Raw genomic sequence first — 14,968 nt, 5'->3', positions numbered from 1 at the left:
CTACTGTATACCTTACTCCAATGCATTATGGAGGTAAGTAGATTTGAGACAAAGCCCAAACCATCGCCTCTTCACTCTAAAGAGTACTGTACATAAGTTTAAATGTTTTATTCAGTATTTATGCAGTAAACAAATCTCTGTAGTTTTTCCAGCTCTTGTCTTGAACGGAGCCGACATCACCGAACAATATTCTAAACGAGAGCAAAAGTGATTCGAACAGTATCACTTCATCTATTCTCTCTCGTTCTAAAAACTCCCATTAGTCACCCTGTTATTTTTCTAGCCTTCGCGGCATTTGCCTTAAGTTGTTCTCTGCTGACAGGTCATCCAACAATTACATTCAAATCTTCTGCATGGTCCTTTCGTTCTACGAGATGGCCCTCGTATGTTTGGTACATAGTGCATTTTTCGAATTCATTCTGTCCGACAAGAAATAAAGACAGCCTTGGGCGAAACGTTGTATAATAAGGATCCTCTGCTACGAATCTTTATTCCTTAGCAGTTGGAATTTTGCCACCAGTGACCATGTCATTTCCCATTGCTCCCTGGAAGGCTGTCGATATCTAATTACAATTTGTCCATGTCTTCTGCCAAAGCATCTTCCATGCTTACTCTGGCAATGTTGGCAAAGGATAGGAAGCTGTGACTAGTGTTTTATTTAAGTCAATTTTGAAGACAAGAAGCAGTAAATGTGCCAGGACCAGGCTTGGGATACTGATCTCACTTTGTTAAGGTTAGATGTTGCCGCCGTTTACCACTACTTGCTACTGTATATTTAAATTTAAGGTTCATTTTCTTATTCTTCCTGTTATACCTTTTTTTTTTTTAACACATCGGCCGTTTCCCACCAAGGCAGGGTGGCCCGAAAAAGAAAAATTTTCATCATTCATTCCATTACTGTCTTGCAACATTAACACTCCTTCAGGGTGCAGACACTACTTCCCATCTGGATTCAAATCTGGCCTGCCGGTTTCCCTGAATCCCTTCATAAATGTTGCCGGTTTCCCTGAATCCCTTCATAAATGTTACCTTGCTTACACTCTTATACCTGCTAACATTATTTCATGAACTATCACTCCAGGATAGCATTTATCAGATTCATTAGTACAGTCGTTGTAGACCATATATGCATTTTGGGTTTTCTTCGCAAGCCTTCGTAATTTTGTCACAATGATGATTTAATATACGTGTGTACAGTTATGGCATACATAAAAGGGAACTTTCTCTAACAAGTGGATGCTAGAGTGCAAATTAGGGATGAAGCAACTTGGATTCAATTCTATCAAAGTAAGACGAGTGTTAAAATTCCGTTGATTGGCCACTCCGTGGCTACAAAAAAATAAAAGCCTTTCCCCCGATCCTCTCACCCAAAAGCAAAATCGCTACACGCCGAGAACACAAACTCAATGTATTATTTAATTCGAATATAAACTGGCTCCAAGGTGAACATCAGCCAAATTTTCCAATAATTGCCGTGAGATCAAGGTACTAACCAAATCTTATCAAACTATGTGTGTCACTCTTAGCAATGTGTAAAGATCACGATCCCACTGTTTATTACATCTCCAGTGTAGTAACAGGTAACGGCACACCCAACTCCGTTTGTCCTGTATCTAAGTAACTGCGTGGGCAAAACGCGTTTCCAAGTGTCTATTGTATACCGTTTCTCTACAAATAACTGCCACACTATCCTCGTAACACATGCACAATTTCTGACACGAGCATCTCTAAAGCAAGTCCTTAGTGTAGGCTTCGGACTAGTAAATTACTAGAGCACATAGCATACACGGATTGTCGATCACCTCGCTAAGCTCTATCCGTGTGATCGTTAAAACCTTAATTACACAGGCTATGAGTTCCATAAGCCCATTCCAACTAACAAGGGTAAGAATTTGTAGCTTTGGGTTTAAAGTATGTGATCATGATTGTCAATGAATGATGTTACTGTAATGGTCACAAGTATACACCAGCTCGTTCTCTTAATCGCAGATATCATGTGACTCTTGTAAAGACAATCAAATGGGTGACTCTTGAAGGTGTCTTAAACAGCTGAATACGGATTTGCTCAGATTGCGCAGTGGCTGCCAGTTTTTCGTCACCACTGCAAACTTATTTTTTATCACCTTTTATCTTAAATTTCTACTTTTTTTCGCCGTGTTATGTTATAATTTGTTATTGTTTACGGATAGAGGACAACCTAGTTTAGAAATGTGCCGCAAACCATATCAGACGAATTTACTTCAATGCTGGGAAGCCATGTATATAAAGACATTGTTCAACCCTCGCCTCTCCAACTACAATCTGACCCTCCTCATCCAGTCTTTCACGCCAGCCTAAACATGACTCACAAACTTGCACAAGCAACCACGCCCCAGAAAGCAAAAGCAAGCAAGTCGAATAACATTTCAAATAAATTGCCCTATTCCAAAATAAAGCATCTGTACATTAAGTGGGAAAAACTGTTTAGAGAGGTTTGCTCTAATCAATTAAATAAGGTAGTCAATATAGACCTTTTTGTATTTGCTCTATGATCTGGGGAAGGAAAAATAGTGGAAGATGAGAGAATGAAAGAGTTGGGGAGAGAGAGAGATTATTATTATTATTATAATCAAGGGGGAAGCGCTAAACCCGGAGGATTATACAGCGCCTGGGGGGGATGTGGAAGGCATTCAGGCTTAATTCTGGGAACTGGAGCACAGATCCAATTCCCTAAATCAAGAGCCCCTCACCAACATCAAGGAACCTTCCTTGAGGGAGAGAGAGAGAGAGAGAGAGAGAGAGAGAGAGAGAGAGAGAGAGAGAGAGAGAGAGAGAGAGAGAGAGAGAGAGAGAGAGAGAGAGAGAGAGAGAGAGAGAGAGAGAGTGAGAGTGAGTGAGTTCACGGATCATCGCCCTCGCGACCCCAACCTTAACAAAAAAAAAGTTTCATCAGTCAAGCCGTTGGTTTGAGAGCAGCAGTGATACGTCTGGACTACCGACAGCTGCTCAGTAACAGTTTGCGGGAACTTGGGTAAATATTGAGTTTAAGGGATCTATTTAATTTCCCTAAAATTTATAAAGGAAAGAATTTTGGGTATTTTTTTTTTATCTTGACACGAAATACTTTATGAAAGACCCCTTTTAAACTATTGTAACCAACATAATCTAGCCATATTTAGCCCCACATATTCTACCTATAGAATAATTTTCTGCTAACATCTCCGTCAAAAATAGATTTGCAAATAGAAATGACAAATTAAAAAGGATGAATTCGTTGAAGCATCTAAACTTTACCACACCACAGCTACAGCTACACACACACACACACACACACACACACACACTGATGCCAATCCCCCTCCGCTGTAATTCTCTCTGGTTATAGACCAGCGTGTTTAATAAAAAAAAAAATGAAAGTAATAATTATCCCAGCGCTGCTTTGAATCTGCCGTATTTACTGAACTAATGTGAACGCTCAGAGATATTCTCATCACCCCAATGGAGTCTCCCAGCTGGAGCAGACAGATTTCATTACCTGGTGTATGAAAACCATCCTGTGTGATGGAATATGGCAAGGAAATTTTAATTGCTCTTGTTTTCGCAATGTAATTATCGTAGTTACCGTGTGCGCATGTGCATGAGACGCTATAGGATGTGTTGTGATGAATATCTTTGTAATATACGAGTATATATATTAGATGTGGGGGCAGGACCTGATGACTATGTAAACAAGAATCAGCCCCTTTTTCTAGATATTGCGAGATCATCCACATTAATCAGTTTTGGTTACGGGAAGGTCTTTGACCCCTTTTAAACCAAGTGTGGATAGAGGAAGGAAAAGTGAAGGAGTAGGAGTCTGAGATCCTGACCAGCCTGGGAGGACCTGTAAGTGGTCCTGGGCTGCTGATAACTATCATTTGAGTACAGTGCAGAATCATGCTAGTACCATTTTCTGGTTTTAACTTTCAGCTCTGCATCCCTCCATTAACACAGTTTTCTCCCCCCCCCCCCACTTCCCCAGACTTCTTGTAAAGGGTCTTTCAATTTCCACAAACTAACCCAGACAAAAAAAAAATTTTTACAAATTGTTATTATGTGAGATATTAGCCACAAATATTTATACAAGAGGAAGAATGCATATGGTGAAATACATACTGATCAATTAGTTACTTATACAGTCCTGGGCGTTCCAATAATATTCACACCTAACCTAAACACTGACCATCACGGGTTAGTACTGTTTTGCTACTACATTTCTCATATACTAGTGACAACTGTATGGCTTGAAGCTTTACAAGTTCAGGCTTTATAAGCTTAATCACACTCGACGGCTGCCTATAGAAAACAAAACTTCAATGGAGGTGGCGCCTTGATGAGTAACGCTCTTTATTTTAAAAATTGGAGCTGTCCTGCCTTTCTTACAATAGACTCCTTATTGACTCAAATTCCCCAAGACTATATAAACCCTACGGATTCAGCGCTTCTTTAAGATAAAATACTGAAATGAACTCTTTGCTCGTCAGTGTAACTATTCAGCTGTCGGGTCAAGTGACTGCCAACACTATAAAATAGGAAATCCTTACACTTTAGGTAAACCCAATCTCGTTCAAAATACAGGGATTCACATCTTCTCCCCTCCCCCTCTCTAAACACACAACATTGCCACAGATGCACAGTAAGCCTGGCTCTCCACACAAATCCTACTGCTCGCCTTCCCACAGTTACATGACCAACATTCTTAGTTCACCACAGTAAAAAGGTGAGGTGCCTGGCGGGACCCAAGACCTCCCTACATCCACTCCACCAGTGATAACGTCACACCTCCACAATCGTTCCTCAAACTCGTACGAGCGGGAAAAAAAGGGCAAATTACACATACCGTACTTGAACAACGCACGCACTCGCGCATGTTATGTGTATACATTTACCTATAGTGTTCTTTATTTTTAAGATGAGTAACTGCTCCCCCCCCCCTCAGCTACTTTCACCTTTATTTACTATGTTCTGAAATCATGGGCATATCATACATGCTCTTGAAGCTGTGTATCAAGTTTGCCTACATCAATGTTTAATATACATCACATCTTTACCACTCGCAGATGAAAAAGGCTCTTTTGTTTTTTAACTGTGCTTTCCCGTCCCTGGTCCTCGCCTCGCTATCTGTTCGTCCCTGAATTTTCAAAACCTCAACTATGGCCCCTAAAATTCTCCTCCCCTGGTTATTTTAAGCTCCTCTTATAGTTCATTCGACTTATTTTAAGACAAGTCTAGTTTCAAATCTCTCGGCTGTGGTCCATCGTGTGTGGCATTCACGAGGACTCTGTTTACATTCTTGATTGCTAGCCTCGTGTCCCGCCGAGATAACAAGGTTTATATGCACCTCTAACAATATATCTGGTGTGATGTCAAAAATTCCATATAAAACTATTTGTATTAACATGAGTATTATTCGTGGTACCCCGTATTATTATTACTATTATTAAATTTCATGATACAACCCACGGCAGTATTATTTATTTACCAAGAGGTGAAAAGAGAAAAAAAAATTACCTTAATCTAGAAAGCAATTATTACTAAATCAAATATGTAATCGTCCTTCTAAATTTAATTAAAACTACTCCATTCCACACAAAACTCTCTACATGCCAATATACGCAGATCAAGACGTTATAATGGCATTTGCGTACAGCCAATACAATCTCCGTTTCACTCTTCTAAATAAAGGCAACATTGGCCAACAAAGTCACGGACCGTGACTCTGTGGAAGTGCAATTGGAAGTGCATAAAACAGTCCCATTCAAGAGAAAGGGGAAACTTGATTCTAGCGAAGGTATTTTGATCAAAGGATTGCTTCTTGACACTATGGGTTAAAAGTTTTCCAATAATAATAATAATAATACCGTGGGATGGCCTACAAAAGCCAGTTACTGGGCAATATAAGACAGTAGAGACAGAACTGTAAGATGGAAGACATATGCCCAAGAAGAAACCTTAAATTACAACCAATATCTATAACAGGAATTACATGCAAGGTGAATAAAGAAACTAAGGAGATGTCATTAAACTTCAGTATGGGCTGAAAGAAAGAGAGCAAGTCTTGCCTTAAAGGAGGCTGAAAATACAATGATGACAAGTGAGCAATCACAAGTCTATCGAACCGTTCATCAGAATATATCGATTTATGAACGAGACCCAGAACTCTGCAAACACCCCAATAATTTCTGACAAAACCATAACCCCAAAAGACTTCAAAGAAGCTATCGATGGCACGCTCTTGTACTCCAGACTCAGGTTTAGACTCTTGGAATTCCACATAAACAATGCAAAATGGAAACAAAATCGCATGTTTTGCACTGCCTGGGGGATTGATGGCAGGGGTGGAAGAGGTTACAGCTTCAGAGATGTTGGGATTACAGATTCGAGACTTCTCCAAACGCAAGATTACGAAACCTAAAGTGACTCGAACATCTAAATTAAAGTAAATATATATAATATATATATATATATAATATATATATATTTATTTATTTATTTCGGGCGGTGTGCAGGGCTCAGGAGCTTGATCTCAAAACTTACAAAGTACGTACTAACATGTACTATATCACAACCAAGTATATGTAGTACAAAAGGTGAAAACAGTAATCTAGTATGGCGTTCACACTTTATGAAACATAAGAAACTGACCCAAAGTTGGCAATGAGACTGGTACCGGAACTGAGGGAAGGGAGCCAGGACAAACACACATGACAACTCTCAAAACTCATAAGCCAAGGGAAATACAGCGCATTTCTTTTTTATCACCAGGGCGGCGAGTAAGATGAAAGTACTACTAGACGTGATAAAAGCAAACACTATACCCAGTTTTAAGAGTGAAGTGTGACCGGACCCTCAAACCAGCAGTCAATAAATTTGGAAACCAAGAGTAAGAGGCAGAGCCAATAGCTATGAATCGACCCTTACAAAAGTAACTATGTATTAGGGAATGAGAGGAAGGGAAGGTGGGGGAGAGACGGAGGGAGAAGAAAGAATTGGGAGGTTTGATGAGGAAAAAGGGAAGAAGGGGGTTTAGGGAAGAGAAAAGTGATTAAGGAGAAGGTATTAGGAAAGGAGGGAGGTGCTAGGGAAGGAGGAAGAAGTAAGGTGGTGATTTGAAAAGGAAGGTGAAACAAACCCAGCAGTCTTGACTCACTGGCAACACAAACTCGGTCATCAGCCAACAGAGAGCGGCATACTTTCCACGTTTCATGAACACTCGAGGTAAACATTATCGTCTTGCTCTCACGATATATCATCAAGTAAACACACTTGTTTAAGTTATGTACATTAAGTCACCCTCTGTGGTAAATCTAGTTATTATCTCCAGTCACCATACATTTTAACACAGTTGTATACTATAGAAGTGCTTGATTACCTTATTCTACACAAAGCTAGCAAAGCTATGCTTCCCAGTCATATTCCATCACAGTGGATGGGTTGCACACAGGCAGTAATAAAACTGTCAATGATAAATAACCCCCACTTTGAAAAGGAAGCTTCAGACCAAGTTTCGTTCCGTTCTGGGTCATTATCAATCCCCGCCCGTGGTATGGTTTGTTAGTCTAGTTGTGGTTACAAGTGCGCGTTATAACAAAGGTTGGCAGTTTTTTACAGAAATATACAGGATTTGTCACAATTAAATAACGGTAATTCTGAAACAGACAAGGATGTAGCTGATATGTCAGCTATTTAGGCTATAATATCCTAAGTTGACATCGCCTAAGATGTGTGAATTATTTAGGCAATGTCAACTCTGTTCGCCATCTCACATGTTCCTGTCACAGCCAATATGCTGGAACGCAACTCCTGAGCACATAATGGAGTTTGAAATTATCCTCATCAATCTACTTAAGCCAACCAGCTTAGACAACAGTTTTATTTCGTGTGTGAAATCCATCCCATATAAAGAAATCAAACAGGGTAACACAAATTATTTCCACAATGTAACCATGCCGTTGTATCCAGTGTTGATATAAAGTATGTGAACACTTGCTTCTCTTGGCCACATCGTAACACCGCCAAAGTTTAGCGGACTACAGACTCCAGCGCAGATTGACATGCCAGCGCCCCTGACAGGACTGGAACCACAGAACGGACCGGCCATTTTGGATAAAGAACCATGTCAAGCGATTATCCTGGACGAATAAATCAATATAATGCCCACCCCTTTATACCAAATTATCGGTATCTCTAAACCCTCCCATGAATATCAAAATGGTATATAATACCGACAGGTTGGTAGGTAAGACACATAGGCAACATTTAGGCAACTTTATTCCGAAACGTTTCGCATTCTAGCCCTCTTACAGAGCTAATCCAGGACTAGAAAAGTTCAGAATTAGAGAAGAAACCGGTATCGAGTGGTTGCCATCTAGGGTTACAGGTAGGCAGGTAGAGGGGGGGGGGGAGACAGGCCTGCAGTTTCTTTCATGTCAATATAAACTTCAACAGGTAGTGTAAATCACACTTTTCTTCCTAACATCAACGTTGCTTTTATTAATGTATGAATTAGAGCCGATTTCTCAACATACACTATTTTCGGTCAAGGTCAACTAACAAAATTTGGCAAATTTTAATATAAATTAATCCAAACAGTCCAATACATAAAGGCAAGATTATTATTATTATTATTATTATTATATTTATGGGGAAGTGTTGAACCCGATAGGGGTCAAATATCGCCTGAGGAATGGAAAGTAATCCTATGTGAAACAAGAAAGAGAAGACCAGTTCCAATTTCTTGGCTCAGCAGTTCTTAGCTGGAATGAAAGAATTTTCAGTGAAGGGCATTAAGACGAGAGTATAGTTTCCTGGACGAAAATTGTGAAGTGCCAAGATCCTGGCAGCATCAACACGAGATCAATGTTCACGTTTCAGAATAGAACAACAAACTTCATTGTGTTATCTCAGATAGCCCTTGGTCTAGTTACTTATCTGTCTTGTCACACTCTCAACATCACCTTGACCGTTTTGGTTTGTCTTAGTGATACCGTCGCTTCTTCAACAGGTCTGAATGTCAGAGTCATTAATAAATTAAGGACGTTCGGTTATTAAGTTTCTTAATGTAAAGCCCAATAGGGTGAAAATTTGGTGTAGGGAAAACAACTGAGAGATTTTATTGTTTTCAATTAGCAGATCCTTCAACACTTAGTTTTAAAAAATAATACACAAGAACACTCAATGTAAAATTTTAAATAATCATGAACAGCACAAAAATAAATACTATCACACAAGATTAAAATAACCAACCAAAAACCCAATCAAACTGGCAATGCCCAAAGATTGCCCTAGAAGTTGTCTGAGGTTCCTGGGTTACTCACCAATGGCCTGGGTGTAGAGCTTGAGGGCCTCTCTGTAATCCTTATTCTTGTACAGCTCATTGCCTTCATTCTTCTTGCGTTCCGCCAACCTGAAGCACAACACACAACAATTAGTGACACCACACAACTTGTATTTCGTTACGTAAATAAGAAACAAAAGCAGCTTCCAGGGGAGGTGGGGGTTAATAGCAGTCTCCCCTTTCATGGAGGATGCCTTGGTGCTGCTGAAGCACCCTGGAGCTATTCTCTTCCTCTGATCAAGCAAATACCCCCGATTCTTTAGACGCTGTATAGCGCTATGAAAATATAAAATTCTGAAGTTTCCTTTTGATCTTATTATCTGACATTAATACACTATGAGCTATGTTAGATTTCTAAACAAAAAGAGGCAAGGATGGGAAAGCGCGCGCATATGCACGCACATGCACCCCCCACTCCATACTACCACACACAGACTAAGACACTCAACCGGCAAGGAACAGGTCCAGTACGTGTGAGATGGCAGGTACCTCCACCTACTCACCCTCCAAAGGTGTGTGAGGTGGCAGGTACCTCCACATACCACCAACACGTGGGAGGTGGCAGGTACCTCCACATACCACCAACACGTGGGATGTGGCAGGTACCTCCACATACCACCAACACGTGGGAGGTGGCAGGTACCTCCACATACCACCAACACGTGGGAGGTGGCAGGTACCTCCACATACCACCAACACGTGGGAGGTGGCAGGTACCTCCACATACCACCAACACGTGGGAGGTGGCAGGTACCTCCACATACCACCAACACGTGGGAGGTGGCAGGTACCTCCACATACCACCAACACGTGGGAGGTGGCAGGTACCTCCACATACCACCAACACGTGGGAGGTGGCAGGTACCTCCACATACCACCAACACGTGGGAGGTGGCAGGTACCTCCACATACCACCAACACGTGGGAGGTGGCACACCCATATGTAGAGCCTGCGTAGTGCATTTCATTAACGTGTCTAATACATGATCAGACTGAGGAACAATCGAGTCCGGGCCCGGAGTCGTGGGTAGCCTCGCTAGAGCTTCATGCCGAGTTTTGACAAGAGCTGCCACATCGTGTACACAGTACTGCTGACGACAATGTATGTATCGGTGCCAGTAGCCAATGACTGCACCACTTCCATAAAGGATTCCCAGCGCCCCAGCCATGGAGCCAACACCACACACATCGCTGGTATCAAAAAAAAGTCAATGCCATTATCTGTACTTCAAATTTAATATCTTCTACACCCCTTCGGGAAACACTAGACTGCTAATCTGATCAATACGTCATGGACCGGGTAGCGGGGGCGCTGACCCCCGGAACACCCTCCATGTATACTCCAAAGTGTCACGACGCTGTTTCCGACGAATAAAAGCTTTAAAAACAAGGAAGACTAGTAAAATAACGAACAAAATCTATTTCTAGGATAGAGAGAGGAAAGACTAGGCCATGTAGTACAGGAAAAAAAAAACAGATACAGCTGAGATTTTAGAAAAACAAAGACTAAATAAAATTGTGAAAATGATATTTCGTTACCTAAACACTGAGTTAGTCAGGTTAAGTCCGAAGATTCTTGTAAAAACTAGAGATTTTAAGCAGAAGCAAATGCTGTGGTAGGTCATCCAGGGTCAAAGACACTGTCAGTTGTAGTCATCAGAAGTGTCGAACGGGCTTGGACAAGGTCAATGGAAATGGAGTGTGATGGCGAGAGGGGGTGGGGGGAAAGCATCAGCATGTGTCACCTCCCAGAGTAGTGTTGCTAGGTAAGCTCACATGACTCAAGAAATCGTAATGACACGATTGCAAACAAACCATACCCCCGGCCGGGATTGAACCCGCGGGTTCAATCCCGGCCGGGGGTATGGTTTGGTAAGCTCACACTTTAAAGTCTGGTGGGTAATCTACAATAAGCTCTGGAATGGAGGTTATAGGCCACCTCACAACTAAAGGGTAGTCTAAGTTTTAGTTTTACACAAGGTCTGGATGGCAATTTACAAAGCAGTTTAATATGTAGTCTAGTAGGCAATTTCAACAGTGGTCCATGTGGACGTTTGATTTGTTGTCTTGAAAGCAATTTCAAGCGACACCTTTGTGGCATTCTGATTCGATGAGTGAATGACAGTTTGAAGCGAAATGGATTAATAAGTCTGATGTGATTCAGCTTGAGTTGCGGTAGTGGTGGCAAGGTGAAGGAAGGCGCTAGTGGTGTGAAACTCAGAACGTGAACCATGCTTCCATGCATGAGACACCCACTGGTTTGCTCGGGACAAACACGTCCCAACGTCTGCAGGCTCCTCACAGTCCCTCCAGGCAAGCACCACTTGTTCCTCCAGTCTAGCACCTCACATGGGTTTCTCCTACGCAGCACTCTTGACATGTAATAAAGGACGCTGTTTGTAATCTCATCCAACCATTCCTTATTCCAACAATATGTCCCGAAACCAAACTGTGGTAGCCACATCAAGCTACACATCCCACACCACAGTCATGCTGCAGGATGCAAACTCTTCTCATTCTCCCCCACAACCTCCACCGGGGTCTTGACGCTGTGTTCACCACAACCATGGCTTATCAGCCCGTCCGGTGTTTCCATGATACATTCTCGTCGGTACGTGAGAAGTTTTGAATGTTGCGGCCAGCACAAACCACCACCCTCCCAGCCATAACACAAGGTTCACATCGTGCAACAAGAGCCACTGCAGGTACGGGCGTGCACGCTCTCGCACAAGTAACCTGGGGCTCGCATATAACAGGAACTTCCTGTGTGATAATACATGTTTACCGTGCTTATCTCTACAATGCATATTTATTTTACTTACGAACGCCCTATCATCGCACTGTTATAGTTGCCATAAATGCCCAAGATGTCACCATTTAACGTTAGGCAATCCCAGGGTGCCCACGAGGTAGATGTTTTAAGCCAGTGGCAAGCACTCAAAATGTCGACAGTCGTCTGTTGTCGTCAGTTATCGTCCACGTCGACAACCTCAGTCGTCAGTGTACCAAGCCATGTTTACACTTACACGCAACACCACGTAAAACTATGAAAAAAAACACAAGAAGCCTACATGTTATGCCACTATATTGATTTTCAAAACCGTATCCGCCTACAAAGCTGCGTCTTTTGACGTAGTAACCAGCCAGGATGACGGGCTCTAGGGAGGAGGGTGCTTCCTGGGCGTCTCGCAGGTGTTGCTGCTCCTACAGATGTTTGGGAAGGCAACACAAGCAGGTGAGGGAGATGCAGCTGGTGAACGCAATAGCGGCGAGCAGCATACTGACACTCCACCACCAGTCACAGTCCCTTCCCCACTACCGTCACCTCCACCAACACCATCACCGCACTTCGTGCGGTCGCACCTACACTCACGCCCACCACACATATCGCCACTATCTTACAAGCAAGGACAAGTAAATGGCAGAAAAAGATAAAGTGGGGATCCAACTAAAGCCTTGACATAAATGAAACCTAAACTCAATATCACATTTTATATTTTGGCCCAGAAGGGCCAATTAATTGATCCCTTAAAATATAAACAGACTACAATGACCTATGTACTCAATGAGGTGAAACGTCGTACGAGATTTCTTCACTGAAAGTGTCTTACCACCATTTCTCGGCTCTCAGCCATTTGTTTTACAGAAAATATCCGAAGTAGCGTCCTCGGTCGTCAGTATGGCCCGTAACTAGACAGGTGATAGCGTGGATAGGTGTCACCTGTCTGATAAGTATACAATGCCATACACGAGTATGCTCGACACCTTACTAAACACCAACACATTTCTATTCGTAAAACGGTCACCCACTGCACACTGCCCACACATCAAGGTGCCAGTACGCAGGATACTTTCAACTAGACTGGAAAACACTTCATAAATTCAATAGGGCACTTAAGAGGGAGAGGAAAAGTGACGGCTGGTGAACCATCTATACGAAAATTAATTCGTCTGGCAGTAAACACATGGAGACAGTGGACAAGGATGAGAGACGAAGAAGCACGTGGAACCAGTGAAAGCAGACGAGGCAGGTGAACGGGAAGGTACCTGAAGGCTGCTGATCTGCTGGCCGCACGCAATCCAAAATACGAACCACAGCTTGGCTGGCCAAGAAATGATTTGAGGCACTTGTGAATGTCCCTCTGGAATACAGGTTTGAAGGACCTGCTTTTTATTTGAAGGTAGTCTGCCCCGTCTGCAAAGTCCCTTGCTTGTACATGGAGTAATTTTAGTGAGCAGGTTTGAGGACCGTTCTCTTCAGGTTTTTCCACGTATAAATTATGATGTTCCTTTCTCGCCTACATTCCAAGGAATGCAGCTGAAGGGACTTCAAGCGTTCCCTGTAGTTTATAGGAGTGTAAACGAGCAGTAAAAATTCTCTCTACGTTTTCCAGCTCAGCAATCTCCCCTGCCTTGAAGGAAACTGGAGAGAATATTTGACTTGAAAGTTCTAGTTATCCAGCCTATCATTTTCCTTGCAGAGCTAAAACTTGTCCTCGTTAAATATCCTTATGTCTGAGGCCCACTGGAAGACTATTTATATCCGCCTGAAAATTCGCTGTCTTCAACAGACGCCACTCTCAGATTCTGGTGTCATCAGCAAAGGTGTTACGGTGCTATTTGTTTTGTCAAAGAAATTAAATATTCAACTGTCTGACTGTTTTTTGGGGGATGTCTTAGGTAACTTGCACGTGTGTTACTTGTGTATGATAATTTGTTTAACTGTATTTGTGTACACCTTCACTTAAATAAACTTACTCAACTGTCCACTTTTCCCAGTTATTCTTTATGCACTATCAAACCATGTTCGTACTTGTCGATTGCCTTTGTAAAATTAGTGTATACTACATCAGCATTTAGCTTGTCTTCCAGTGTATCGAATGATCCAGCCGTAATGATCTAGCAGTTGTGAAAGGCAGGAGCAACCTGTCTTAAACCCATGCTCCCCTGGATTGTGCAATCGTGGCGATTCCATGTGATTGGCAATCTTGCTTCTTGGAATTTTGATAATGTGTTAAGTTGGCGCTGTTGCGTCACTGCCTCCTTTGTGAAGTGGGGTAATACCGCTGATTTCTAATGACTGTGGGATGACACCTGAACCTACAGTCACTGGGTAGTATTTTGAGTCATGAAAAAACTTGGTACGGTCTTCGATTTGTACACAGACTGATGGGTGGCACTTTGAGCACAGTCGTATTGAGACTTCCGTATTTCACTTATTTCCCTATTGTCTTCAATCCAGATGCGCGGCGCGTGTAGGATGACACGCGCAAACTTGCACGTTTAAGCTAGAACATTTTCGATGCTGCGCTCCATTTAAGTGATTTTCACTCTGAATTTTGTTGAATAGTAGTAGTATTGGGAATTTCTACTAATTTCAATGATGGATCTTCCCTCCTTTTCTCTCTCCTGGACTTTGCATGCTGCAATCGGTTTGGGAAAGGGAGGATGAAGGAAAAAGAATAAACTGGTAACTATAAAAGGTGATGGATCAAAGAGGAGAGAAAGTATGATGTTAGGAGACGAATAGTGACATTACAGTAAGTGTGGACGAGAGGAGTATATGCTATGTTAATGTGCATATTATTAATAATTTTACACTTGGTTTAGGTG

General features: G+C 42.1%; 1 protein-coding gene across 1 annotated transcript in view; it reads right to left on the bottom strand.

Annotated features, from left to right (window-relative positions):
* Tpr2 (Tetratricopeptide repeat protein 2) overlaps nucleotides 1-14,968 on the bottom strand; it is a 129,380-nt gene that overhangs the window by 83,950 nt on the left and 30,462 nt on the right. The window contains exon 2 of the mRNA XM_053776504.2: nucleotides 9,336-9,424. Coding sequence (XP_053632479.2) covers nucleotides 9,336-9,424 — 89 coding nt within the window. The remainder of the gene's footprint in view (nucleotides 1-9,335; nucleotides 9,425-14,968) is intronic.

Source organism: Cherax quadricarinatus, chromosome 13 (genome assembly GCF_038502225.1).
Source record: "Cherax quadricarinatus isolate ZL_2023a chromosome 13, ASM3850222v1, whole genome shotgun sequence".
Lineage (NCBI taxonomy): Eukaryota > Metazoa > Arthropoda > Malacostraca > Decapoda > Parastacidae > Cherax > Cherax quadricarinatus.
This window is presented reverse-complemented; position numbering and strand designations above follow the sequence as displayed.